Source organism: Notechis scutatus, chromosome 5, assembly GCF_049901735.1.
Source record: "Notechis scutatus isolate UNSWTSFEM ecotype Mainland chromosome 5, rNotScu1.2, whole genome shotgun sequence".
Classification (NCBI taxonomy): Eukaryota; Metazoa; Chordata; class Lepidosauria; order Squamata; family Elapidae; genus Notechis; species Notechis scutatus.
In genome coordinates, this window is record NC_142013.1 from 25,365,244 (window position 1) to 25,392,360 (window position 27,117).

Sequence of the window (27,117 nt, forward strand, 5' to 3'; positions counted from 1 at the left end):
ATTTCTTCTAACAACTGGTTCTCTGAACTGCTTAGAATGTTAACAATCGGTTCTAGAAAATAGGTGTGAACTGGTAGAATCCCACCCCTGCAAACAATCAAGCAGAAAACAATAATCAAGGAACTACCAAGGAGAAAACTACATCCCACAGCAAATAACCAAGCTTAGAGAGCATCAAGGATTCTACAGTTCAACCCCCGGCTATATATATTCACTTCTGTTGGAGCTTACCAAAATCACACATGCTCTATTTTTCAGTGTGATATGTTTTTTTGCACATTTACACATTTTTCATATCTCCAATTATGTGTCATTTACTTGGCAACTAAACTTCCATTGTTAAGTGGGAAAAGATTTATGATTATTATTAGCCCTTTTCTAGAAAGTATGTTTTGAAATGTCTATTCAGAGCAGTTTATTTATATTGATTTCATCTGAGATTACAGTCATATTTTTACATGTATTTTATATATATATATTTGTTTGATTTAAGGTTTCATGAAGGGAGAAATTACAACATGGTAGAAGGGAAATGCTCCCTATATAGTAACTGATTTTGTAAATAGCATACAGAACGTTGATGAACATTTTTTAAAATAATTGCTGGTCTCCAGTTCATTGCTTGGACATTCTCTGTATCTGATCTACAGAAATATACTTTCAGATATTTGTTTCGTATCAGCATGTTATTTTTGCATGTTTAAATGTTTCTCAATAATAACTAAGGCAATTATCATTTAAATCATGGACACCTGCTTCATGCTGCCCTTTTACATGCAGTATATCTTTTGGTTGTGTTGGGGACCTTTCTTGCACAACTTTCATGTTTCTGTGATAGATAGAATAGATGGATAGATGGATGGATGGATGGATGGATGGATAGATAGATAGATAGATAGATAGATAGATAGATAGATAGATAGATAGATAGATAGATAGATAGATAGATAGAAAAAGATAGATAGAGTACATAAGCTGCAGTTCTAAGTTTGCTTCTCAAGAAACCAAGAACTCCAGGCATAGATTCTTAGCACTGGACTACTGGAAAATAAATGATGGTATGACCTTCATTCACTTCCTTGTCCAATTATCTCTTTTCCTCACATCATCATCTTATTTTGTTCCTTCTTTTTCTTTCTCTTCCCATCATAGCTAACTCGTTGCTTTGTCCCATTTCCTCCCTGTTTTTTCCATATACTTTTATGTTTGTATTTGAGAGATTTGTGTGTTTGAGGCATGGTTGATAAACACAGTTTGTTTTGTTAAGCAGTTTATCATAAATTACAAAGTATTTATTTTGTGAGAATCTTATATAACTTTCAAAAAAGATTAGGAAGTAAGCTGTAGATACATTTTAAATAGCAAATGTATAAATTTTTGAAATTGCCAAGTAGCAAATGTATAAATTTTTGAAATTGCCAAGTAGTAGCTTTCATTTTTGGATTTTTATAACGCAAAGTACATAATCGCACTTAGACTTATGTACCGCTTCAAAGTGCTTTTACAGTTCTCTCTAAGCGGTTTACAAAGTCAGCATATTGCCCCCAACAATCTGGGTCCTCATTTTACCCACTTCGGAAGAGTGGAAGGCTGAGTCAATCTTGAGCCTGGTGAGATTTGATCTGCTAAATGTATTAAAAATGAATTAAATACTTCAAATCACTGTAAGATAAAATAAACTTTTTATTTTGCTGCAGATGCATTATTACTTAGCTTCAGAGATATAGGACTTCCGGTTTGCAATCTTTCGGCGGCGGCAGGGATTCGCGACCGCGCGATCCCTGCTGCGTTCACCGTCAAGGTTCCCCCGATCCATTTGGATCTGGGGGATATAGCTGCCCCGCAGAGGCAGCTGAAGACAGGGGGGATCCGGCAAGGGGTTTGGGGTGTCGCAAACCCCCTCCCCAGCCGGCTAAACCCCCTTTTCCCGAGGCGGAGGAACGGCGGTCAGCAATGGCCGCCACGAAGAAAGCTGCAGCCGGACAAGCAGGTGCAGGAGGGAGGAAGCTGAAAGAAAAGTTGAAAGTTGATTCTAACCGGGACAAGACGGGATAAAATGACCTGGAATCTTGAAGGCTGCTAAGTATAGTTCCCTGTGAGAGTTTTAAGCTGCGAATATTCTAAAGGGGAAAGTTTTTTCTTTGTTCTACTCTCCTTCCTAAAGTGACAGCGGAAAAAAAAAAACCTTTTTAGCTGTGAGTGGGAAGGGAGAGTGAAAAAAAGAATTAGAGCAAAATTTGAAAATAAGGAGAAGATTGCCTAGAATTACAAAGAGTTTAAAAACTTCCAAAAATATATTTGAAAAGGATTTGTGATTACTTTAACCCCAGAAAGAGAAAGTGAAGAAGAAGAAGGTATCTAAAAAAAATAGTCTGTTTGGATTGTTTGGTGACTTTGGAACCTTTGGAAATTACTTCTGATTAAATTATCTGGGTGGTTGTTTGGAAAAACTTTTTCTCTACACAATGGCATCATCTATGGATGAATTGGAACTTATATATCAAAAATTTGAAAGAGAAAAACAAGGAGGGGAAGATGGTCTTGACACTATTTTTCAATACTTGGAAATGGCGGTTTATATTTATGTGAAGCAGAATGAGGATGACGGGGACAAAGAAGAAGGAGAAGCCATCTTTGATTAACAAATTACTTTGACTGGAGAAGAGAAAAAGCAAGAGAAAAGGGGAAAAAGGTCTTTAAGATCTGGAAAAATAGCCCAAAAAGAGAAGAATAAGGTGAAAAGGGGATATTATGTTAAGAAACAACAGAAAGGGGAAAAGCAGAATAAAAGGGAGGTGGAGAGATAAGTTAAAGAGGATAAGGAGAAGAAGGAACAAGAAAGAAAGGAAGGGATGAGAAGTCCTAATGGTGGGGAGCAAGATGTTAAGAAGCAAATTTTTTTTAGAGATAATGGATAAATCTTATTGTTAAAGGGATTCTAGAAAGGTACATAAGACTGCATTTTTTATACTTGTATTTAGAAGTAAACATAGAAAATTAGAAACAATATGTAACCTAAAATGTGATAAAATATTTAACATAAATTAGTGAAATTTTTGGTTAAGAAAAGGGAGTACTGTAACGAAACATAATTCAAGATTGTGATGTGAGTGTGTGGGGGGGTAATAATCTTTGAAAAGCATAAGTGTTCCCACAAAGGCATGATATTTAATTGAAATGGATAAAATGTTTAAGATATAAATGATTGTTAATATTAATGATTAGAATATGGTATACTAGTGAAATTTTTTGTGAAATGAGAATTGAAGTAGAAGAAGGAGGTACTTTTTAATGAAATAATGAGTTATAATATATGATGAGGGATATAATATATAACTATGGAAAATAGGGCTCCCATAAAAGTATGTGATTTAATTGAAAAGTAATGATTTAAATGTTTAAGATATGAATGAATATTAATACTAATGAATAGATTTGTATTATTTTTGATAATATAGTATAATTTTAGAATGTACCAGACAGAATCCCAATATATGTTATGTGTTTTATATTAAGTATTATAAATGTAGGGGAAAGAGATAAAGGCATCATACTCCATATAGTGTGCAGGAAAAGTTTTTTCTTTTTTTTAAAGAAGGAAAATAAAGGGCTGGCTGGAATAGAACAGACAAAGAATAATAAATATTATAATATGAATTGAGAGGAGATAAATAAAATAAAATAAAATTGAGAAAATTTAAAGGAGAGGAGAAGACATATAGAAAACTGAAAATGTTAATAAGATATGAAATGGTATGTAAAATGAATATGAATTTGAATTTGTGTCTGTTCCAAGAGTTTTAACCCGGGACTAATCAACTTTCAGATAAGAGATTTTTTATGCTTTTATGTTTTGTTTTATGTGTATCTATGTATTGTTTGTCTTGAAAATAAAACTTGTTTTTTTTAAAAAAGAGAGAGATATACTGGTGTTAGTTTCCTAAGGGAAAACTAGAAAGTCATTTTGTATTATCTGAATACATTATGTTACACTTTAGCAATTGACTGACTTTGCTGATCTCAGATAAATAAACAGGGTTACACCTGGTGAGTACTTGAATAAGAGACTATTAGGAAATACCAAGGTTGTAGGCTAGATTAATAATTATACACTAAGAGGCTTTTCTTAGCTTAAAGCAAAGAGACTAAGGCCTAAAGTTTACTTCCTTTGAAGAGAGCCATAAATGTTATTATTTTGATATATGCTCTTTATTTATATTATACTTCATTCATTCACTAAATTAATGATTTCTATGGAAAAAAATTCTATGAAAAATAGTAGGTAAAAGGGTATCTGCGGCCCAACAGGCAAGATTAAAATATTAGATTCAACATTAGTTTTAGTTGTATATTTTAAATAGCATCAAACTGAACTGATAAGAACTGCTGAATAGTTTAAAAGCAAACTCTTAATTATGAAAAATGAAATCATTGCTTGGTTGCAGCCAATATTTCTTTTGTTTAAAGTAGTTGAGTGTAAAAAGTTAAACAGTATTAACATTTATGGTGAAGATATACTTTTAGGAAGCAGATGAAATTGGTATTTAATGCTAGGATTCTAAAGAGATGAATGAATGAAGTTACATTAATTTATGTCCTCTTCTTGAATTCTGTGTTTATGTGTACCTGGAGTTCTTGGTTTCTTGAGAAGTAAACTTAGAACTGTGTTGATGCAGACAAGCAGGCATAGAGACAAAAATTCAAAGAAAAGAGTGTTCTAGTTCTAAACTCTTAGTAGATTTCTCATTTGTTACTGTGGAAAGTCAGGATATGTTAGCTGATATTCTGGGAAAGTAGGTGAATGGGAAACTAAGTCCATCTACTCACCATTTAAACGATATCCCATTGGAATTTTTCATATGAAGGTTATGTGTGACAAAAATTCAAAGAAAAGAGTGTTCTAGTTCTTTTCAGTATGAAACCAATCTGGACTTCTTGATTACTTAGTCCTAGCTGTGTTCATCTGGCTCACCTGTAATGTATTTAAAACCAATCCCCTCCTTTTTTTAATGCTCTAATCCAGGGGTGTCCAACCTTGGCCACTTGAAGCCTGGGGAATTCTGGGAGTTGAAGTCCTCCAGGCTTCAAGTGGCCAAGGTTGGACACCCCTGCTCTAATCCATGAAGGCAGTTCTTTCAGGAGAAAAAAAATGTGTATTGACCTCAGAGAAATGCTCTTTGTTACTGTTTTTGTTCCATATGATACAATAAATGCATAAAATGAAAAAGGATGTTGATAGAGGCAGTGGTGGTGGAAGCAATTTATTTTATTTATCTTTTCAATATTTTATTTTCCCTTTGCACAGAATGGAAGTGAAAGGATTAGTGTCACTACAGTACCTGTGCCTGCTCAAAGAAGGGAAATAACTTTTGGTCCATGTTGTCAACATTTTAAGGTTCAAACTGCTTGTGAGTGGGAAGTGGAAACAGTAGTGGCCATGCTTTTAGTGATCATACAGTATCTGTTTTACTTTATGATCACTAGACAGCAAACCTTTTCACTTTGTCCTCCTGTCAGAAAATCAAAGAGAAACCAACTTCATAGAGTTCAGATAAAAGAGGGAATAGGAAACTGGAACAGAACAGAGAAAGAATTAAATAAAAAAATTAAAAAGGGGGAGAAGAAGATCATAAATTTTAGCACTGTTAACTGTTTTATATTCAATTACTTCAGATAAAAGGAACATTGCCAGCAACCAAACAATGTTAGATTTCAAGCAACTGGAGAAAATTTGACCAGAGCACGTAGGGACAGAGAAAAGAGAAGGAAAATGCAATAGTATTGGGCGATAGGAAAGAGTAAAGCTGGAACAGAAAATTGAGCAGTTAGGACTGTGAGGAAGAGCTCCTTTTTTAAAAAAAATATTTATTTATTTATTTGCCTATGGGCCTGGCCCATAGGCAGCTCTGAACTTATCTTTTAAAAGTAAGAAGCAATAAAACAATAAAAATAAGAAGAAAAACAGATGTAAATGGGAGGGGAAAAAACCTCAATACAACAAGAAAAAAAAAAGTCAAAAGCTCAACAACTACCCTAACTCCAGACTTGGAGTAAAGCCAAGTTTTACTTTTGGAATAGTATGAAAACCATATGGATCTCTGGGAGGATGTTCTTCCTGAGGGCAGGATTTCTGTCAGAGAATGTCACCTCCTAAGTCTTGACAGATGACATTGTTTGAAGGGACCTGGAACATACCCACTGCCCAGTCTTACTGGGTAAGCAGAAATTATTGGATATAAATGCTCCTTCAAATAATCACAAGGGTTTATACGTAACAACAAGCATAGTGATTTGCTCCTAAAAGCAAGCTGGCAACCAGTGCTGCTTGTGAAACAGTGGTGACATGGGTATATTGTGGTGCACCTATCATTCTTCAAGACATTCTGTTTTAGTGTTTCAACTGACACATTCTCTGAATCTGAAAGACAAACAACTACCATTGACCAGGTAGAATCCGGTATTCTGCTGGTACAAGTCTCAGACAATTCTCTAACCTCATTCCAGTGCTTGCCATCTTGCTGAAGACAGCTTTAGCAGTAAACCAACACCCTATAGAAGACCCTATATCATTATGGACAAATGGCTGTCCCATTTTACCCACCACTTCTGGAGGCAAACTGTTCCACTGATTAATTGTTTTCACTGTCAGCAAATTTCTCCTTAATTCTAGATGGATAAGCTAAATACATAATTTTGCTATGCAATTTATTGCCACAAGTTGTACTAATTATTTCAGTTTGGAAAGCTTTTAAAGATGATTGAAAATACATTAAGTCATAATGTATGATTTAAACAGTTATAAGTTGACTGTATATATTTATTTAATTTGCATCTTAATAACAGATTTGGAGAACAAGAAAAAGGGTGATATTGCATTTTTTCCCTCCTCACGGACTTCTTTTGGCATGTGATATCTATATGACAACAAAACACCTCAACAACTAGGCATTTAGTTTATTACTTCTTGTCCTGCCTGAAGAATAAGTCGGCCCATTCTTCTCCGGGAAAGCCCCTCAAGTACTGGAAGGCTACTATCATATCTCCTCTAGTCCATCTCCACCAGTTTTTATGCATGGTATTAAGAAAATGATCTTCATAGTACTAAAATTCTCTTGTCTGCTTGATTATACCCTTCAATTGGTTGAAATATTGTGTTTCAGCTTCTGCCTCTTGGAAGATCTTGCCTTCAGAGATAAGTAAGATCCACCCTATCTCTTATAGCCTTCAGGAAAAGCCTTAAAACATGGTTATGCCAATAATCATGGGTCCTGAAGGAGAAGCTGTTGGCTGGTGCGCTAACAGAAAAGATACCCCACCTCTCCCCTCCAACTCATGGTTTTTGGCTTGTTTTAATTTTTGTAATTTTAATCCATTTTTATAGTTGGGTGGCAAATAATTTTGATAAAACAATAAATACATTTTTTAATCAATGTTCCTCAAATGGCTAACTTACAGAATTCATCTAAAATCTGGGGCCCATGACTCTTGTGGGATTGAAATTTGGCAAAGTCGTGACCTCATCAGTGTTTCCATGCTGCTATAGCCAGCCAGTAGAAAGTTGGAAGTTACTCCTGTTCCCGCTGTTTTTTTTGCCTTCCTATGGTTCTTCTGTTTTAAGAATATCTCAAAAACAAATGATCAATGGATCATGGGTTGTTTAGCCTTTAATAAAATAAAAACATAAAATTAATGATAAATAATAAAACAGTTCTTCACAAAATACATAATTTTGCTATGCAATTTATTGCCACAAGTGGTAGTTATTTCAGTTTGGAAAGCTTTTAAGGGTGATTAGTTAAATTCATTATAGATGACATAAAAAGCTATAAGCTGAGTGTATGTATTTATTTAATTTGTCTTAACAACAAATTTGGAGAATAAGAAAAAGGGTGCTATTGCATTTTTTTTCCTGCTCGAGGGCTTTATTTGGTATGTGATATCTGCATGATAACAGAATAACTGAACAACTAGACATTTAGTCTGGCAGGTCTTTTCTTACGATATTTTAGATATCATAAGTAATGTGATTGCTTGATTATATGTTATTTTAAGCTCTTTATTTATTGGCTACTGAAATAAAAGAACATTTATATGTGTGATATTGGGTTCTTTATTCTACAAACCTTATCATTAAGAGAACGTGGTTATAAAAAGAAATTTAGGTAAAAACCATATCCACAATTTTAACTATTATCAATTCTGGAAATAGGAGAGAAACTATCATAAAAATCATGTTTTTATATAGTGTTTTCAGAGGTTGAAATTAACAAAAATAAAGTTTACAATTTGATACAGTTCCTAAGATTTATGAAATCTATTTATAAAATATCAAATATTTGAAAAATTTACATAAAAAGAACCTAAGAAATTTAAGGTTTAGTTATTTTTGAGAAAAGAAATAAATATTGTATATAGAGGCCTACATTCTGGATTAAGTCATACAGTAATAGATCTACTGTGCTCTTATTTCTATAAGAAATTGGAAATAAGAATTTTGAATGTTTAGCCTAAATAAGAGAAGACTAAGGGAAGCCTTGATATCATCTTCTGCCTCATCATCCGTTTGAAAAGGATGGCAAAAGAAAGAGGGTGTGGATTTAGTTTTCATAACCTTGTGGGGAATGACAACTACCAATGGAAACTTTACATAGAGTTATGCAAATTTGAAAGGAGAAATAATTTCTTGACCATGAGAGCTATGGAAGAGACTGCCTCTTTGAGTTCTAAGTGTTTTACCATTTGATATTTTCAAACACAGATTGGACAGCCACTTATCTAGAATAATCTGGAGGGTTTTGTTCTGGGTAGGGGGTTGAACTAGAAATCCCCAAAGTCACTTCTAATGCTATCCTTCAATTTTAAATGAACATCATTAAAATAATATATAAAATAGTTGAACATAAAATGGGATGATTTAAATACATCAGTTTGCCCAGGCATTTAAAACTTTTGTGCAACAAATGTTTGCCTGACTATGCCAAATGTTTGCCAGAAGAATTTTTATAAGTAGAAGTAATATTATGCTTGAGAAAGATTTTTCTTCACCCTGCAGCTCTTGTGCACTAATTAAATGCATATTTTGCATTTCTTTGTCAATTTTAATATGGTTTCCTAGAATCTTTTTCAAGTCCAAAAACAAATCAATTACCCCAGACCTCAGTATATAAACCTTTATTTTTTATTTAATTTTTTTTCCTGTTTAAAATTAATTTCAGAGATAGGAACAAGAATAGCACTGTCTCAGAAATCTAAAGTTGATTATGAGAAATATAATACAACCTCCATGGCAATTGAAGTATTGTTAGTAACTGTACTAATCATTATGATCATGTTAAATTACAAAAAGAAATATCTGTATTTTGACTGTATTTTGATTTCTATTAAAAGGTACATATATCTTTCTAAATGTAGTTCTGAAAATTGGAATGATACAGAATGAACTGAGCACCTTAACTAGAATCTAATGATTTCCCATATTGAAAAAGTACCTGAGGAAGTAGTTAGAAATCTCAAAATAAGTAGAGAACTTGAGACATGGATGCAAATTTCTTGTCACATTTGACACAGGCAATACATCTATGTCTTCAAAATTCAGATTGAGTCATCTGCTGCCTTTTCTGTGATTGTCAAAGGTTGGTGGTGAGACATGCCTTTATTTGGGCAGGTTCTATGAAACAATATAGGAAACTAGCAGATCAGTCAACTGTCTTGTTATTTTTTACATGTTTGCTGCTATATGACTTATTGAATAGATACAGAATGTTAAGAAGGTACTGCACTAGGACCCGGAAGACCTAGGTTTATAGCTATCTTCAGCTATGCAACCTACTCCACAGGATTACTATATGGGGGGGAAATGATGGTAGAACATTGTGTGCGTGGCCTTGGGCATTTTGAGAAAAGCAAAATATAAGCAAACAAACAAATATAGACAAAATAATTTGTTCTTTTCTACTATGTTACTTAGTTTTGGTAAATTTGATAGTACCAAGCAAGCATTTCAGAAGCATTATTTTTCTGATTTCGCATTGAAGCCTTGCAGCATAGGACCAGTAAATGTTTGTTTCATGGCTACTGTGAAATTCCAGAATAAGAATGTATTTCTAAGTGTTTCTCATGCATTTTGAGGATTTTCCACCTATATTTTCCTGCCTTATTTTGTATTGACATTTAATTTTGGGGAGTAACAGTATTAATTTATAGACTTGATTATTTCTCTACTTTTTCTATTGTAGAAACTCCTGTTGTATTTCCAGACAATATCAAAGAAAAAGAAACTCCAACACCAATTGAAGATATTCCATTGGAAAGCTCTATTCCTCACACTGATTCTGGAATTGAAGAGGAACAAATACCCAGTATTTTAAATGGGACAGATTTAGAAACAAGCCCTGGTCCAGATGCTATGAGTGAATTGCTATCTACTTTGTCATCTGAGGTGAAGAAATCTCAGGAAAGTTTAACAGAGAGTCCCAGTGAAATTCTAAAGCCTGCATCTTCAATATCAAGTATTAGCCAAAGCAAAGGTATTAATGTTAAAGAAATTTTGAAAAGTCTGGTAGCAGCACCGGTTGAAATTCCAGAATGTGGACCTGATCCGATTCCTTATCCTGATACTGCACTGAAAAGAGAAGCTCAGCCTATTCTTCCAATGCAGTTTCATTCTTTTGACAGGTATGTAATACATTCAATCATCTGTCTGTCTGTCTGCCTGCCTGCCTGCCTACCTACCTACCTTATTCTTGATAGTTGAACCTTGTTATGTTCATACATAAAGCTAACATTTAACTATGGTTTGGGGAGTAAACCAGAAACATTGGAAATATTCTGATGACATTATTTTTGCCAGCCAGTTTAGTTCTCATCCTGCTTTACTGACGTATCCCTCTAGGGAATGGTACATCAATGTAGGTCTGGGTGAAAAAGTCACTAGAAATGTTTGCAGCTAAAAATGGTTAATAGCAACTGGTAATGTGAACACAATTATTTTCATATAGTCAGCACAAAGGACACTTCATTTTATGTTGTAGTTTACTTGGCTATATATTTGTTAGTTTTAATTTAGTGTTTGTGTTTGGAAATGTTTATGTCCTGAACATACAGAGTCTGAATTTCTATATAATTCTGGTGATGAAAAGAAATAAGAAAATAATAAACCACACAAAAAGTTTGACTGCATTAAAGGCAAAAGAAGGCAGGTATGGGAGCTGTAAAGAGAGTTAGGACACCATTAAGATTATAAACAGATACCAAATAATTGTACAGATGGTATTAGAAAAACTTAAAGCCCAGACAGAAAAACCTAAACCCCATGTTAAAGCTAAGGATATTAAGAACAGTAAAAAAGGCTCCATGAGACATGTTTGAAGTAGAAAGGGGGGGAATCACACATGCCACATATTCAGGTGAAGAAAAGAAAATGCTAGTGGGAACAAACATTTTTTACTCAAACATGATTTTGACTTAGTATTTTTTGAGAGGAGTGTTTCTATCTTCAATTGGAAGAGCAAGATAAAGAGGCAGGAATGAGGTTTAAAATTGGTAAAGGATCCTTATTTACTGTGGATGAATTTAAATCTCTACAGCATACCTCCAAAGAAGAATCTGTTAGCACTTTGAAAACAGTGTGATTGCTAAAAATTAGAATGGATTTCTTATGCCTTTATATCATACTGTATTCTTACAAAGGTTTTAATTTCCTTAGTAAATTGTATTAGTATTATTGGCAAACATTTGACAAAGTATTTCATAATATTTCGATTATCACTCTAACTAAATGTAGGATTGATGACACTTCTGTTGGTTTCTCAGTTGACTTGATCAACACATTCAAAAATGCTCTTCAATGACTCCTCATACAAACACAAAGTTTCAAGGAGGTTGTCACAGATTCTGATCAAGAAGACGTATTCTAATTGAATGTTTCCTAACAGTAACAGAAACAGTTTGACAGGAACTAATTAGAGAAGTGATGGGCTTGCCTTTACCTAATGTGTTGAATTAGCACCTGGAATCATCAATTAGGAATGCTTTAACTTGGATTAATCAAGGGGTTAAAGGTAGTTTTAAAGGGATCCTCCAATTTTGTTATTCTAATTTGTGTTTCACTACTGTTATAGTGCAGGAGAGATAGCTTTTTGTGGGTTATATGCTTTTGTTTGTGGGATATGTGCTTGTAAATGTATTTTTGTGCATATTATGAGTGTTTTCTGTTTTTTGTTTGTTTGTACCTTACAGGTGCATAGGTTTATAAGAATACAGTAGGTGGGAAGATATTTCTGGGATAAAAACCTTGGGAAAAATTTCAGCAAATTGTGCAATCTTTCCTTTTTTAAAATTCAGTTTTAACATATGTTTGGAATTATATTTGTTTCTAAACTCATGTAGTAATACTTCAAACATTAGAAAAGGTTGTAATTAGTACTGTGTTTCTCATATAATAAGGCCGGGTCTTTTTTTTTTTTTGAGCCCCGAAAAAATGGCTAGGCCGTCTTTTCGGGGGTGACTTAATTCCCCCCCCTTGCATCTTCGGGTGGGCGGGCAGCGATGGCTTGGATGTTGACCTTGGCGTTGGTGGGGCACTTCATATCGGGGTCAACGCAGGCAGCACCATATCCGGGTGTGCAACAAAAGTACTTCCTAATGGCAAGCCCCCCCCCCCCACCATTCCCCCCCATTTCGCATGTTTTAATATAGGCCTTAATTTGGGGGGAGGGGCTTAATTTCATTTCATGCCTATAAAACATGCTGGGACTTCCTATTGGGGGAGGCCATATTGTTGGAGAAACAGAGTAGGTATAGGCTATTTAAATATAAAAAGACAGAAAAATCTTTTAAAAATCTGTTAAGTATCAATGCTCTTAGAAAATGTTTGTTTTACATATATTTGCAAATCTTTTGTTTTCAATTTTAGTTGTATAACATAATCAATTTAAAGCTATAATATGTTACTATTATGAGAATAAGCAATGCTGAGCCTTTTTTGTATGGCTTTGCAAACAAGAAGGCATCAGAACTTCAACAAATCAAGATCAAACTTTGGTGCTAAATACTGTACAATAAACTGTAAAATAAACATAATATGTCAGCTTTTATGTAACAGGAAACTGTAGTTTATTTGTGACAGGAGACAGATTGTTTAAATCCATTCCTGAAACACAAAGGAAAAAACAGACATAGTGTAAGCACTACCATATATGGGTTGCAAAAACTGGATAGTCACTTGATGATAGCAAAAAGATATGAAATATTAACTTTACTGCCATTTAATCCAGATATTTAGGTGCAGATACAGTAGTTGCAAGTCAAAGGCTTGCTGCAATACTTTCTTAGAATGCGACATGACAAGAATTATAAATCTGAATTGGTCCAAGATTATAATATATATTATTTTCTTAATAGTTGAATAGAATAAAAATTGTATTTTGCATAGCTATTAACTCAACCTGTAACTGACTGTCAGGGTATGCTTGTGCAATTCTTTGTACTATTGCCATATTTATTCAAAATATTTCTATTACCATTTTAAAAGATAAATATTTGTAGGGTTCTGCTTTTTATAAATATCCATTCTAGTGGATGCTATTTTTCATAAATGTTTTTATAAGATTTTCTAAAGTAGCCAAAGATTATGCAAAATTTTCTGGGGAATCTTAAAATCCATTTAAAAAACATTTAAATGCCCAGGTTCACATAGAAAGTAAATACTTATTATGCATTTATTCATTACAAATAAAACAAAGACTGAGTGATATAATTCTACAAAAACTGTTTTCTAGAACATATTAAAATTCTTTTTAAAACACAGAATTTCAAATGAAATGTATATATCTATATATAGTGTTTAATATATATAGTGTATATATATTATACTCATGAAATAGATCTTCTCTGTTAATGTATTCAGCAGTTCAAGTACTATCGAATGTAAATGATGAGGTGATATTGATGAAAGGAGGGATTGAGGTCTCGGGGGGCGCTGATGACGGATTGAACAGAAGTGCCCTTGCACTGCACGTAACTCAAGTCTGTCGTCTTCACTACTCAAAGCCATAATGGAAGGTGGCAGTCTGAAATGAGTTGCCACGGCAAAGAGTATTATTTTTGAAATGCTTTCACACAAATCACTAGGCCCTGCATACAACTTAGTTTCATGCTTTAATGTCATCAGGAGGCACAAATTGGTGTGTCTAATTGTTTGCCACCTGCCAGCAAAATGAGCTGCCAGCTAGCCAGACGGGTTTGATTGTCCGTCAGCTTTTCAATAGATTGAGAGTGACAACATCAAAAATTTCACTTCAAACTCTGAAGCTTTGAGCAGCTTTTCAGAGACCTCTTCCCCACAAGTGCTTCTGGACAACTGCATTTTTCAATCAGTTTCAATATATCCCTGCCTTCTGTCTCATCTGTCCTAAGGTGTAGCTGTAATTACATCAAAAACTATATAAACAGATTTCTTTGGCCCTAGATTCTTGACTCAAAGTTATGATTCCAATATCACGTGGAAAAAAAATAGGTAGTGGCATTTACAACAGCACAAGCAACTGATTATTTGCTAGTGGCTATGATAATTTTAGAGTGAAAGTGACACATTTTCATTTATACTTTTTATGTGTCAGATATTTTGCTGTGTATGGAAATACATGCAAAGACATTTATAGATTAAATATTTTCATTTATTTAAAGCAATTCTTATTTACAAATGTATCTTTAGTACATTGATAGGTTGACTATAAAACCCTGTGAGATTTAAAATCTTTATTAAAAAGCAAGAATTCTAGTAAATTGTTTAATATTAGCTGTCCTAAAAAAAGTAGAACTGCAATATGTAAAAGCAAGCTAAATTCACCAAATAAAAGCATAGACGCCAAATTTTGTTTTTAAAATTATCCTTTCTCCCTGCTCCTAACCACCTTTTAAAACCCTCCTGAATTTAGTAAAATAGATTCGTCGTTTACTCTGTCCAAAGAAACAGTCAGGAAAAAAATTGACCCAGGGTTTCTTTTATGTAACTGTTGCCTAAAATCTCAAACTCTAGGGTATTTTAGCAGAAGAAAAGATGCAGAAGCTGTCCATGGTGAATATACTAGCTTTTAGATGAAATAAATGTTAGGACAGATTTTTTGCTTTTTGTTTATTGTTTATTGTTTTAGTATTTAAGTTCTATAATTTGATATTTGTTGATTGAAATGTGCACTCCCATTTTAAACCAGAGCTTGATATTCTGTAAATTTCATGCTACTAACATTATTTTAAATTTACAAGCATTGGGGATATTCTAGTTAAATGACATGTTATTCTGCTTTAGTTTCACTTACTATTTGTGTGGGACCCATTCACGGTATTTTGTACTATCAGCCATTGACCTTCTCTTTGCTGTTAACTGTACCTTTTTACTTCATGGTACCAATAATATAATTTTATTTCTTTGTGCTCCATTGGGATATGTCAGTGTATAATAGGCACCATTTTGTTTGTTTGAAGAATGTGTTAGCAATGAAAAAATCATTGAATAGGCAAAAACTGTTAAGTCTTCCACCTGCTTTTCCTCCATTTCCTAGATCATATAGTACAACTAGGTTTTCTTATTGTTTCCAACTTCAGCTTTCTAATCTCCAATCAAAAGCAACATATCTTGCTAGCTTTTCTCTTGATTTCAGACTGCACTTGACCATAAAACTCATTAATCTTGTCTTCTTCTACATGAGTGGTTAGAGCACAAAATTGGATAAACATGATATTAAGCAGTAGTCCATTAAATTAAATTGATATTATTCAGTCACTGACTACATCATACCCAAGTAGCATCTTTGGTCTGAGCTTTCAAGCAATACTGTTCATTATTTATTTATTTTTTTCATTTCAATTTGATTATTCCCAGGATGTCAGTGTGTAGTCACTTCATTTTTCTCTACCTGGAGGTTTCCCATGTTTATGTTTCTTATATTCCATGTTCCCTCTATAATTGTGTTTTTGCAGTGTTGGATTTCCTTTTCTTTCATAGCAATATTAGCAAGTAAACATCTGAAAGGCTAATATGCTGGCTATATCAATAAACCCTATTAGTACTCAGCTATTCCTTATAACCATCTTTAGTGCCATCTGATTAAGAGGCTTATCATCAGGCACTATAGAGTCAATACTGAATCTTGCCTATCAGTTTAGTTTTGGGGGAATAAAATAACAGAAGTAGTTTTCCTTTGCCTTGTACTATATGTCCTCTCCGTTATCTCTAAAGTGATCATCTGCCTCCAGCATTTTCCTGGAAGGATGAGTTTCATATCTTGGAAAATATTGCTGGGAGTATATACTCCTGGCATACTTATCTGGTATCCTTGCTCAACAGATTTGAGGGGGTGTTCTTTTATGTTTCTCTATTCTTTCTGGAATTCTCTCATTAATTGCATGTCTCAAACCCTGCCTTTCAATCCTTTAGCCCACAAAACCTTTAGCTTAACACTTTAGTTCTGTACTTTGCTTAAGTTATCTACTGAATTTTATCTTTGTTAAATCACACTCTATCAAATTATACTGTAATTACTTCTCATTATAAACCTTTCTGTATCTATTTACTACACATAATGCATAAGGTTCATATTAAAGATATTATAGTAATATAATGCTTATGGTACCGCTGAAATGAATAATTTTGATTTACTGATTTTATATAAATGTATTATTGTAATATTTAGAGATATGAGTAACAATTCCATAAGCAGAAATAATAACATAAAAAGGCTACCAGATCGGAGATGCAAAAATAAGGACTATTCCTAAATAACAGCATTAAGAGCTTTTTCATTCTTTTTTTCCTGGCTTTTAGTGGTCATCTGATCAGGTAGCCCTAAATCAAGGTTGAGATAATTTCAGAGTTAAAGTTACATTGTCATATTACCTGAAAATATCAGTAACGTAGTATCATTTTAATGGATATGAGTTAAACGATGAAATATGACTAATTTCAGAAATGACTAAAAATGCTGTTCATTCACTATATTTATATTGTTTATAGTACGCATATTATCTTTCTCTGTATAAATATCATCTGAGGATACTTTTAATATTCATATTTTAAATGCTTTAAATTATACCTTAAACTCATATATCATTTTATTTAATTTTTTGTCCCTGTTTTCTTCCTTTTCAACTTTATACATATCTTGTGTGTGTTTTTTTTATTTGTAATAATAATAAATTGATTTCTTCTTCCAGTGTATGGATAGGAAAGAAGAAAAGCATTTTCCCCCTGATTTTGCATTGATTTTCTTCCCTCTGTAGAAGTGTTGTAGTTCCAGTGAAAAAACCTCCCCCTGGAAGTCTAGCAGTCACCACAGTTGGAACTACAACAGCTGGAAGTGGACTACCACCAAGCAGTACGCCAAATATATTTGCTGCCACAGGAGCTACCCCAAAAAGTATGATAAATACAACAGGTATTATCTTTAGATATTTTTGTGAATTTTGTCTTCTTTCAGCTTTTTTTTTTTTTTTTTTTTGCATTTTGGTATATTTGAAATCCTTTTGTAATAAATACCTTTAAGCATTCTCACTTCCTAATGTTAAATTGAAAAGATCTCCAGAACATTTATCTTCTAAATCAAGCAATTCAGTTAGTGGTTGGAATTATTGAAGGATATCAACATTATAAGCTCAATCTGCTATGTGAAAATGCCCCTAATGTACCTCAGCAGTCCTTGATTTTTTGTATTTATTTAAAAAATTAGTTCATAGAAATGTCCACCTGACTAGACATTAATTTAAAATATTTTGGAAGAAATATTTAAAAAGTTTTATGAAAAATTCCCTGGTGGAAATTATTATTGAAATGACCATATTCTTTAAAAAAAACCTGTACAACATGGTCAAATGCTTAATAATACGATAACATCAAGGATACTGCTCATAGATTTCATTATAGCTGTAGTTTATTGCTTTCTATATGCTGGTTGTATTAGTGTAAATGGTATCACAAAATATTTTTGTTTTCATTTCTTTTACTGTATACGCCACTAACATATGCCAACGTCTGCTTATAGTAATTTGGAACATGTTTCTCAGAACATGCCATTTATAATATTTCTTTGGATTTTTAATGAGATATACTCAGAATAGTGACTAATTTACTGTAGGTTATAAATGTCAGCTTATTGGTTTATGGAGATCAGATACTTCCACGTGTTCATTTTTATTTCTATTAACACTAGATAATACTGGAAGCGCTTATTACTGTTTTCATGTGGTAATTTTTAAGAAGATAATGTCTTAGACTTTTATAATTACTGTTTGTTTAAATCATCATAATGGGTTTGACATTTTGTTCAAAAGGGATATATGTTTGTATCTCTACGAAATATATTTGTGAATATAGTTAGAACACTTTTTAAACAGTTGGATTGTAAATTAGATATGGGCAAGATATTCTAGATGATTTTCTCCTATAATTTAAATAATTTGGTCTCAGGGTTCTTTTCATACATAATCATGAGAGTATAGGAAAATAAATATCTGTACTATAGCATATTGGAGTATAGTTAACAAAGAAGAATGAATGGTTTTAACTTAATTTTGGAGTATCCTCTGACTGAATAAATTATTTTAATTTATTTAATTTTGTTTTTAATTATTAGTTGCCAGCTCTTTGTAACCGAGTAATAGCATTCCAGAGTTATGATGCATAGAAAATAGATGCATTATGATTTACTATGAAGTTGTTGCATTGCTTTTCAGACAATATATTCTATTTTGGTCAATAGGTGCAGTAGATTCAGGATCTTCATCATCATCGTCATCATCTAGTTTTGTGAATGGTGCTACTAGTAAGAATCTCCCTGCTGTTCAAACTGTTGCACCAATGCCAGAGGATACAGCTGAAAACATGAGGTATACTTTATAGTATTAATCTGGAGGTAAATATAAAAAAAAAAGAAAGGCATAGAACTTGCTAGCAACAAAAATCTTTGTTAAGACCTCTAGGTTTTTGAAATAAAATGTACTTCCTTGGGAACACACTGAAGTACAAACATGGACTATATCCATGTTACATGTAACCATGTAACCATAACTAATATAATATTAATAAGCTTATTTTTGCTTCAGTATTTTCTCATATAGAAAACATGTAAATATATAAATATAAATATAAGAATACCCTGCTGGTTTTTGAAAGACCCTGAAAACATGGTTTTGCAACTCACTGTGGCAACTAGGGAATGTTACATAGCTGACAGAGTGGTTGTATTGAATGCTTTTATTAAATCTGATTACCTCAGCTATTTTTTATCATAGTTTTTTTTTATATTTTTATGTTATCTTTTAAAAATTGTTCTATTATTTTTTGTTCTTTTTTAAACATTTGTTTTAATTGTTTGTAAGCCACCTACAAGTCATAGATATGAAATGAATGGTTATACATATGTGAAAAAATAAATAAATGCAATTTTTCAAATAAAAAACATACTCTAGAAGAGATTTTATTTTATTTTAGATAAGATTCACACATTTCCTGAAGAAAAATAATTTCAAATATTACTATCCACCTAAAACCTTTTATAATCGAGTTTTAAGTTCCTGAAATATAAATTCAAAATTATAAAAATGGATTGAATTACATTAGCAGCAACCTAATTGTTACAATGATATAGAAGTAAGAAAAAACACTTACGTTTTGCAGTACCAAGGAAGTGTTCATCAAACTGTAATCTGGCCATGAATTCTCTCTTGATGATTCCAGTTTGGCAATTTTTTTTAACACTGAATCACTAATTATACATTAGATAGTTCTTTAAAAAAGAAATTGATCCAATTTTAATTTTAAATGAGTTTAAAAGATATAGCTTTTATTTATGTTTTGCTTTCTCACAATCTGAAAACATTTCCCCCTCTGGTTGTTTGTATGGCTATATTTCAGAAACAGAACATGGGAGGATGGTAAAAGTTAGATTATAACAAAAATATGGATTGAAGAAGAAGAGTACTGGGATTTTCTGCATTAAAATAGACTGGATAAATATTTTCATAGAATATTGTTTAATATTAGGAATAATGTCTTGATTTATAGGAAATTGAGCTAAGATCAATAACCATATTTTTACCTTTAATTGTGGGATTTGGTACATAAATAATGGAGATTTTTTCCCAGGAAGTAAATTGTATCTATATTGAGATATTTAGATCTTTATAACCAGATTGCAAAGAGATGGAATTTGTTCTCCATCTTAATTTGGATAAAGTGAGAAAGTTGATTGTCATTTTTTTCACTAAGATATAATATTAAAATTAAACCTTTGCTTTTTTCATACTGTTTTGAGTGTTGTTGTAAAAGGGCAGCTATTATTTATCTAAATTTCAGCTTTGCCAAGAGTATGAGTGGATTGCATATCCAAGTTTATTGTTTCTTGATGCCCTTTAAAACAGGCCTCCAAAAGTTGTGGATACTCCATCACTGGAATTTTGAAGAAGAGATTATATAGTCCTTCATTTGGAATAGTATAAGATCATCTGCTTGAACAGGAAGTTGGATTAGAAGACATAACATTCCTTCCAACTCTATTCTAACTTCTAATACCTCATCTTCATGACTAGGTTTTTCAGTTATTCATAAGGTGCCTTTATTAACTTTTGTTTTGGAATTTTATAACTACACTGCTCAAAAAAATAAAGGGAACACAAAAATAAGACATCCTAGATCTGAATGAATGAAATATTCTTATTAAATACTTTGTTCATTACATAGTTGAATGTGCTGACAACAAAATCCCACAAAAATTATCAATGGAAATCAAATTTAGCAACCCATGGAGGTCTGGATTTGGAGTTACACTCAAAAATAAAGTGGAAAAAAACACTACAGGCTGATCCAACTTTGATGTAATGTCCTTAAAACAAGCCAAAATGAGGCTCAGTAGTGTGTGTGGCTTCCACGTGCCTGTATGACCTCCCTACAACGCCTGGGCATGCTTCTGATAAGGTGGTGGATGGTCTCCTGAGGGATCTTCTCCCACACCTGGTCTAAAGCATCCCCCAACTCCTGGACAGTCTGTGGTGCAACGTGGCGTTGGTGGATGGAGCGAGACATGATGTTCCAGATGTGCTCAATTGGATTCAGGTCTGGGGAATGAGCGGGCCAGTCCATAGCATCAATGCCTTCGTCTTGCAGGAACTGCTGACACACTCCAGCCACATGAGGTCTAGCATTGTCTTGCATTAGGAGGAACCCAGGGCCAACCGCACCAGCATATGGTCTCACAAGAGGTCTGAGAATCTTATCTCGGTACCTAATGGCAGTCAGGCTACCTCTGGCGAGCACATGGAGGGCTGTACGGCCCCCTAAAGAAATGCCACCCCACACCATTACTGACACACTGCCAAACCGGTCATGCTGGAGGATGTTGCAGGCAGCAGAACGTTCTCCACGGCATCCCCAGACCTTGTCACATGTGCTCAGTATGAACCTGCTTTCATCTGTGAAGAGAACAGGGCGCCAGTGGCGAATTTGCCAATCTTGGTGTTCTCTGGCAAATGCCAAATGTCCTGCACGGTGTTGCGCTGTAAGCACAACCCCCACCTGTGGACGTCGGGCCCTCATACTACCCTCATGGAGTCTGTTTCTGACTGTTTGAGCAGCCACATGCACATTTGTGGCCCGCTGGAGGTCATTTTGCAGGGCTGTGGCAGTGTTCCTCCTGTCCCTCCTTGCACAAAGGCGGAGGTAGAGATCCTGATGCTAGGTTGTTGCCCTCCTACTGCCTCCTCCACGTCTCCTGATGTACTGACCTGTCTCCTAGTAGCGCCTCCATGCTCTGGACACTACGCTGACAGACACAGCAAACCTTCTTGCCACAGGTCACATTGATGTGCCATCCTGGATGAGCTACCTGAGCCAGTTGTATGGGTTGTAGACTCTGTCTCATGCTACCACTAGAGTGAAAGCACCACCAGCATTCAAAAGTGACCAAACCATCAGCCAGAAAGCATAGGAACTGAGAAGTGGTCTGTGGTCACCACCTGCAGAACCACTCCTTTATTGGGGATGTCTTGCTCACTGCCTATGCTTTCCACCTGTTGTCTATTCCATTTGCACAACAGCATGTGAAATTGATCGTCAATCAGTGTTGCTACCTAAGTGGACAGTTTGTTTTCACAGAAGTGTGATTGACTTGGAGTTACATTGTGTTGTTTAAATGTTCCCTTTATTTTTTTGAGCAGTGTATATTTACACTAACATTACAGAAGATGAAATGTTGTTATATAGCTCTTCCATGATTCACAGCATGGCATCTTTCTGGTTTGAAAAAGGACCATTGAATTCAGTGTAAGATTTAGTCTTGGAATTTTCTTTGTAGTTGCCAGTGTTTCAGAAGCTGGATTTTATATGAAGTATTATTTTTCATAAAATGACTTCCGTTTTCTTGCAATTTCTACAGAACAGCTATACATAGCTTAAACAGTAAAATAAAAATATATACTAACTTTCTACTACTAAAAGCTTTTTCCATGACTCCAGAGATAATTTAAATCTGTTGAGCAATATACTCTGGGTAGAAAACCATTTCTCTACAAGAAGAATTTTAGGGAAAAACTTCAATTTTTAATGTTACGTTTATATTAAGAACATACATAACCTTTTAAAATATCTGCTGTGGGATGTCAGGAGTCAGCATAATCCTTTCTACTCTCCTTCACGGCTGCCTTGTGGCACTTCTTGCTAAAATGACAGAATGATTTTGTGGGAGCATTACTAGGAAATAAATGCCATAAGAAGAAAATAAAATACTTGTAATGGCCAGTGTTATAAATGTGCTTTTGACCTATATTACACTGATCATTATCACCTTTTGATTATTGGAACTCTCCCCCGAAAGGCAAAGGGAGAGTTCTAATAATTAAAAAGAGTGGAGGTTTTTCTCTGTTCTGTCTGTTGAGTTGCTAATATATTTTCTAGCTTTCGAGAATAACATTTTATTGAGGAAAATAATGGGAAAGGAAATGGTTGGTTGAATTGTTTTAGACAAAATCCAGCTTGTAAATAGTTTGGAACAGTGCTCCTGTATGGCTGCATACTGTAGTATCACAAGGCTTTTGGATGAGATTAAACAACAGAAAATGACCTTAAAAGAGGAAATAAGAAATCAGTGTTTTCTCTGCTTCCTTGGAAATGCAGTAGAGAGACAACTTGAATGCCTCTTTTACCACCTAGATGGCTTGCATTAAAGTTGATTTAACAATTCATTTAATCCTATAATTTACTATTGAAAGAAGTAAGCCAAATGTGCTATAAGGTTATAATCCCTTCCCTTTCCCCAGTTGTGTTTTGAACCTCTGTATTATTAGTTAGTAGTGGTTCTAATTGCTTTAACTATTTAGAACTCAAACTGGTGTCTGGGTATGATACGTATATAAATCTGTACGGAAACAGCAGAGACTTGAGGCATCAAAAAGATAACTAATGAATTATATCATAAACATTCTTGGATTACAATTTGCTTAATCCAAATATTTTGATATATTTATACCAATGTAATTTTTTTCTACTGGTAATCTAATATGTCAGGGTTTCTCAAGCTGACAACTAGCTTGTCAAGCACAGCAAGAAAGAAATCCTGGAGCTTAGTCTAGAGAGGCTCAGGTTGTGTGTGTGCTGGAATAGGTAAATGCGTACCTCAGGAAATTCAACTCTGGGCTCCCGGAACAAAATAGGGTATTTTTCTGATCTCCCAGACCCAGCTCCTTACTGCCCAGACAAGCCCAGATCCATTATACCACACTTGATCAGTTCTGGGCCCATAGACTCTCCCCTAGTTAGGCAGGTATGTGATTAGGCCTAGAGTTGTTGTGGTTCGCCGGCAGCAGGTATGGATGGCTGAGGTCTCAGAGAACGAGGACTCAGATGAGGGGCCTGCGTGTGATGAAGGGATGGGGCCAGGACCATCAGGGAGTGGAATGCTGCTTTTGGAGATTGTGGAGGCTGGCAGCAGTGATGAAGAGGTCCCCGAGGAGCCTGTGCCCAGTGTGCGTGTACGCAGGGCTGCTCAAAGGAAAGAACAGCTGCAGCAGCACGGGCGACTCGGGAGTAAGGCTGCAAGGTAATGGTCCCTCTCTTAAGAGATAAAAGCCAGCTGAGAAACCGGAGTTCTTTGCAGGAAGCAAAGAAGTTTTTGCACTCAAAAATATCTTGGTTGGTGTTTGGAGACTCTTTGTGTTTGAAATATTTCTTAGTAACTTTATCTAGTGCTCTTGGCAGCCTTGCAAACCTTGGCAAGGCTCGTTCTTATCAGAGACAATTAGTTTGAAACAGCCTTTTAACCATGAAGGAATGGAATTCGTACAGAATCATTAAAAGGTTTTGCTGTTACCTCTGTTTCGTGCTTATTTCCTTGGAACAAGGTTTAGGACAGAACAAGTGTATGCCAACAGATTTATAGAATGATTTCTAAACTAAGCATTTGTTGATTCCTTTGTTTGTACAGTTTGTGTGGCTGACCATCTCAGTCAATAAATTTGTGAGTCTTACAATTCAGAAAATAGGTTACAATTAAAAAAAAAAAAAATAATAAAAGCAGTAAAACCTGTAAAAAAATTAAAAACATTCAATTCAACCTACACAACAACAGGATATTTGGCCAGTCAGCAATATAGGCAAGAAATAGGCTCTTAACACATTCAGCCCCTCCCCCCCCAGCTTGGGAGCATACCCAGGTTTTAAGATCCTTACGAAAGGCTAATAGGCCTTGAGGCTATTCTGAACTATGACAGGAGAATGTTCCATAAATTAGAGCCTACTGCAGAAAAAGTTTGCCTTCAGGTCCACACCAGCCAATACTCTTTGGCTGACAGGATTTGTAACATGCCGATTCTGCTTAGCCTGGATTGGGTAGGGATTCTTGGAAAAAGTGATGCCTGGTTCCAAGCCATGTAGGGATTTAAAGGTAACCACCAGCACCTTGAATTGCACTAGAAACACACTGATAACCAATGTAGTTCGTGCAGGAGGACATGGTAGGGTTGTTTTTTTAACTAAATCCAATAGGGCATGATGGGCACCATATTTAGAAGGACAAATGGTAGAAGCACAGTGATTGCTGAAAGTCCCTAGTTTGTCACCCAGATTGCTGTGTGGGAATGATCAACACACTGTGAGAATCTACAGTTTATTCATTCTACTAGTCCAGCCTTCTGCTACTCATAGTGCCTTACTTGTTTAGGAACTGAGTGTTACTTATTTTAAATAATCATCAGTCAAGATCGCTTTCTGAGCCTTCATAATGGTCAACGTGAATTTGCTAAGCTGACTGGGAGTGAAGGGCAGCTAACTGGGCACCTTTTGACAGTATTTCAAGATTTAAAGAGGTATATTGGATGGGAACAGGCAGCATCCTCATGATAAATTTTGTGACACTAATAGGAAACAAGAGATAAATGTGACCACATCTGCATGCCAAAGACTTCTCTTTTGGGTGCTGAGAGGAAGGAGAGGGTGATACTACTGGCCCTAAGAATTTAGTGAGGAAAACAGAAATGGGGAGAGGCAAGACAATACAACTGCCCTGCTTCAGATTGCAATGGAAGTTCCAGACCAACAGTCTCAGCCACATTGCCAATACTGCCAGGGACAAAGAACTTGTGATTCAGGGATGTGTGTCACAGTTGTGCCCTTTACCTGAAGATCCTCAGACTGGGTCCTTTCCTTAACAATTTAAATTGACAGGTCCTATACTAGCAATTCCCTAGTCCCATAATAAAACTAGCCTTATTTTAACCCTGTTATTTAAACTTAGACTAGACTGTTGAAACTAAAGCCAGGTAATAAGAATGTAGCCTTGTAATTGGTAGCCCACAGTCTCCATTTAGACAAACTATTGAATTCAGCAACTAGTTGTCCACATTACAAAGGTACTGGAAACTGTTTCATAGCTAAGGCTTGTGTACTAAATAATGGTCTGATCAGAGATGCATATTATTTGGACTACTGTAATTTGTTTATAACTCATTCAGAAAGCTGTGATCAGACTATTTACTAGGTTCAATTATAAGGAGCACATACTCCAACAACAGAATAGCTTCTCTCCCTATTTTCTATTTATTGATACAGTTCATAGCATAGATTTTGGGCAGTAAAGTTTTTGGGATATCTTTTGGGGCCAGGGGATTTGAAATATAATAATTGTTGTTAAACACTTTTGTACTTCATTAGAAATACATTTATACACATGAGAGAAAGAGCCTTTACAGTCACTATAACAAGGAACTTCTCCAGGCCAATAAAACCAAATTCTCTGTGATGAAATTCTCTCTTTTTCCCCCAAGCAGGAATAATTTGTTTAGGCAGATCTTTTATAGAAAAGCTATATTAGCTGTGAAATTAGTTTTTAAGTAAGCAAATATGATTTATTCTGATGCTGTTCTTAAGGATGTGCCCTATGTTTTTAAGTTTATCAGTTCCTTTAGTTCCTTGATGCCTATTGGAAGCTAAGAATAATATTTTGTATAGATAATATAATACAGGACATTTAGAGATCAAAATACACTTGTGGGCACTACTAATTTAAAACTATGCAACAATTTCTAGAGTTGTTTGAAAGTTTAAATGAGGTTTCTACATTGATTTAAACAGATCTGAACAATTTCATAGACATACAGTAGTTGATTGCTTTAAATTTGCAGATTGTATAACTCTACAACAGCAATATAGTAGAAGAAAATGGAAATAAAAATGAGTCTAGTAGTTGCCTTATTTCATTGCTCCAGTGGGAATACTCCACTGGATGCTAATTCACTAAAGCCCTCATTTTCACGAACAGTTGACTCTGAATCTAACTTATTCTACCAGATTTTTTTTTTTTGGGGGTGGGGGGGATATTTTAGACATAAGCACATGATATGTCTAATACTGTACGGCAGGTATGTGTATCCCTCTGTGTTGATATCAACTTTAAACCTAGCTGAATTTTGATTAATGCTTCTGTCATTACAATATGTAACAACGAATGTTCTATGAAAATATAAACTGCATTATTAAACTGCATTATCAATCTGCTATAGGTTCAGAAGTATGGTAATTATTACATTACTAACCAGCTTCCATCCTGTAGTAACCTGCTATAAATAAATTTGTTTTAAAGG

At 34.5% G+C, this 27,117-nt stretch overlaps 1 protein-coding gene across 8 annotated transcripts in view; it reads left to right on the top strand.

Annotated features, from left to right (window-relative positions):
* NBEA (neurobeachin) overlaps positions 1-27,117 on the top strand; it is a 355,903-nt gene that overhangs the window by 105,193 nt on the left and 223,593 nt on the right. For 6 of the 8 annotated variants that reach the window (XM_087966360.1, XM_087966362.1, XM_087966364.1 and 3 more), the window contains 3 exons: positions 10,236-10,674; positions 17,278-17,432; positions 18,753-18,879. In XM_087966360.1, coding sequence (XP_087822486.1) covers positions 10,236-10,674; positions 17,278-17,432; positions 18,753-18,879 — 721 coding nt within the window. The remainder of the gene's footprint in view (positions 1-10,235; positions 10,675-17,277; positions 17,433-18,752; positions 18,880-27,117) is intronic. The other 2 variants (XM_087966361.1, XM_087966363.1) reach the window with 1 other exon arrangement.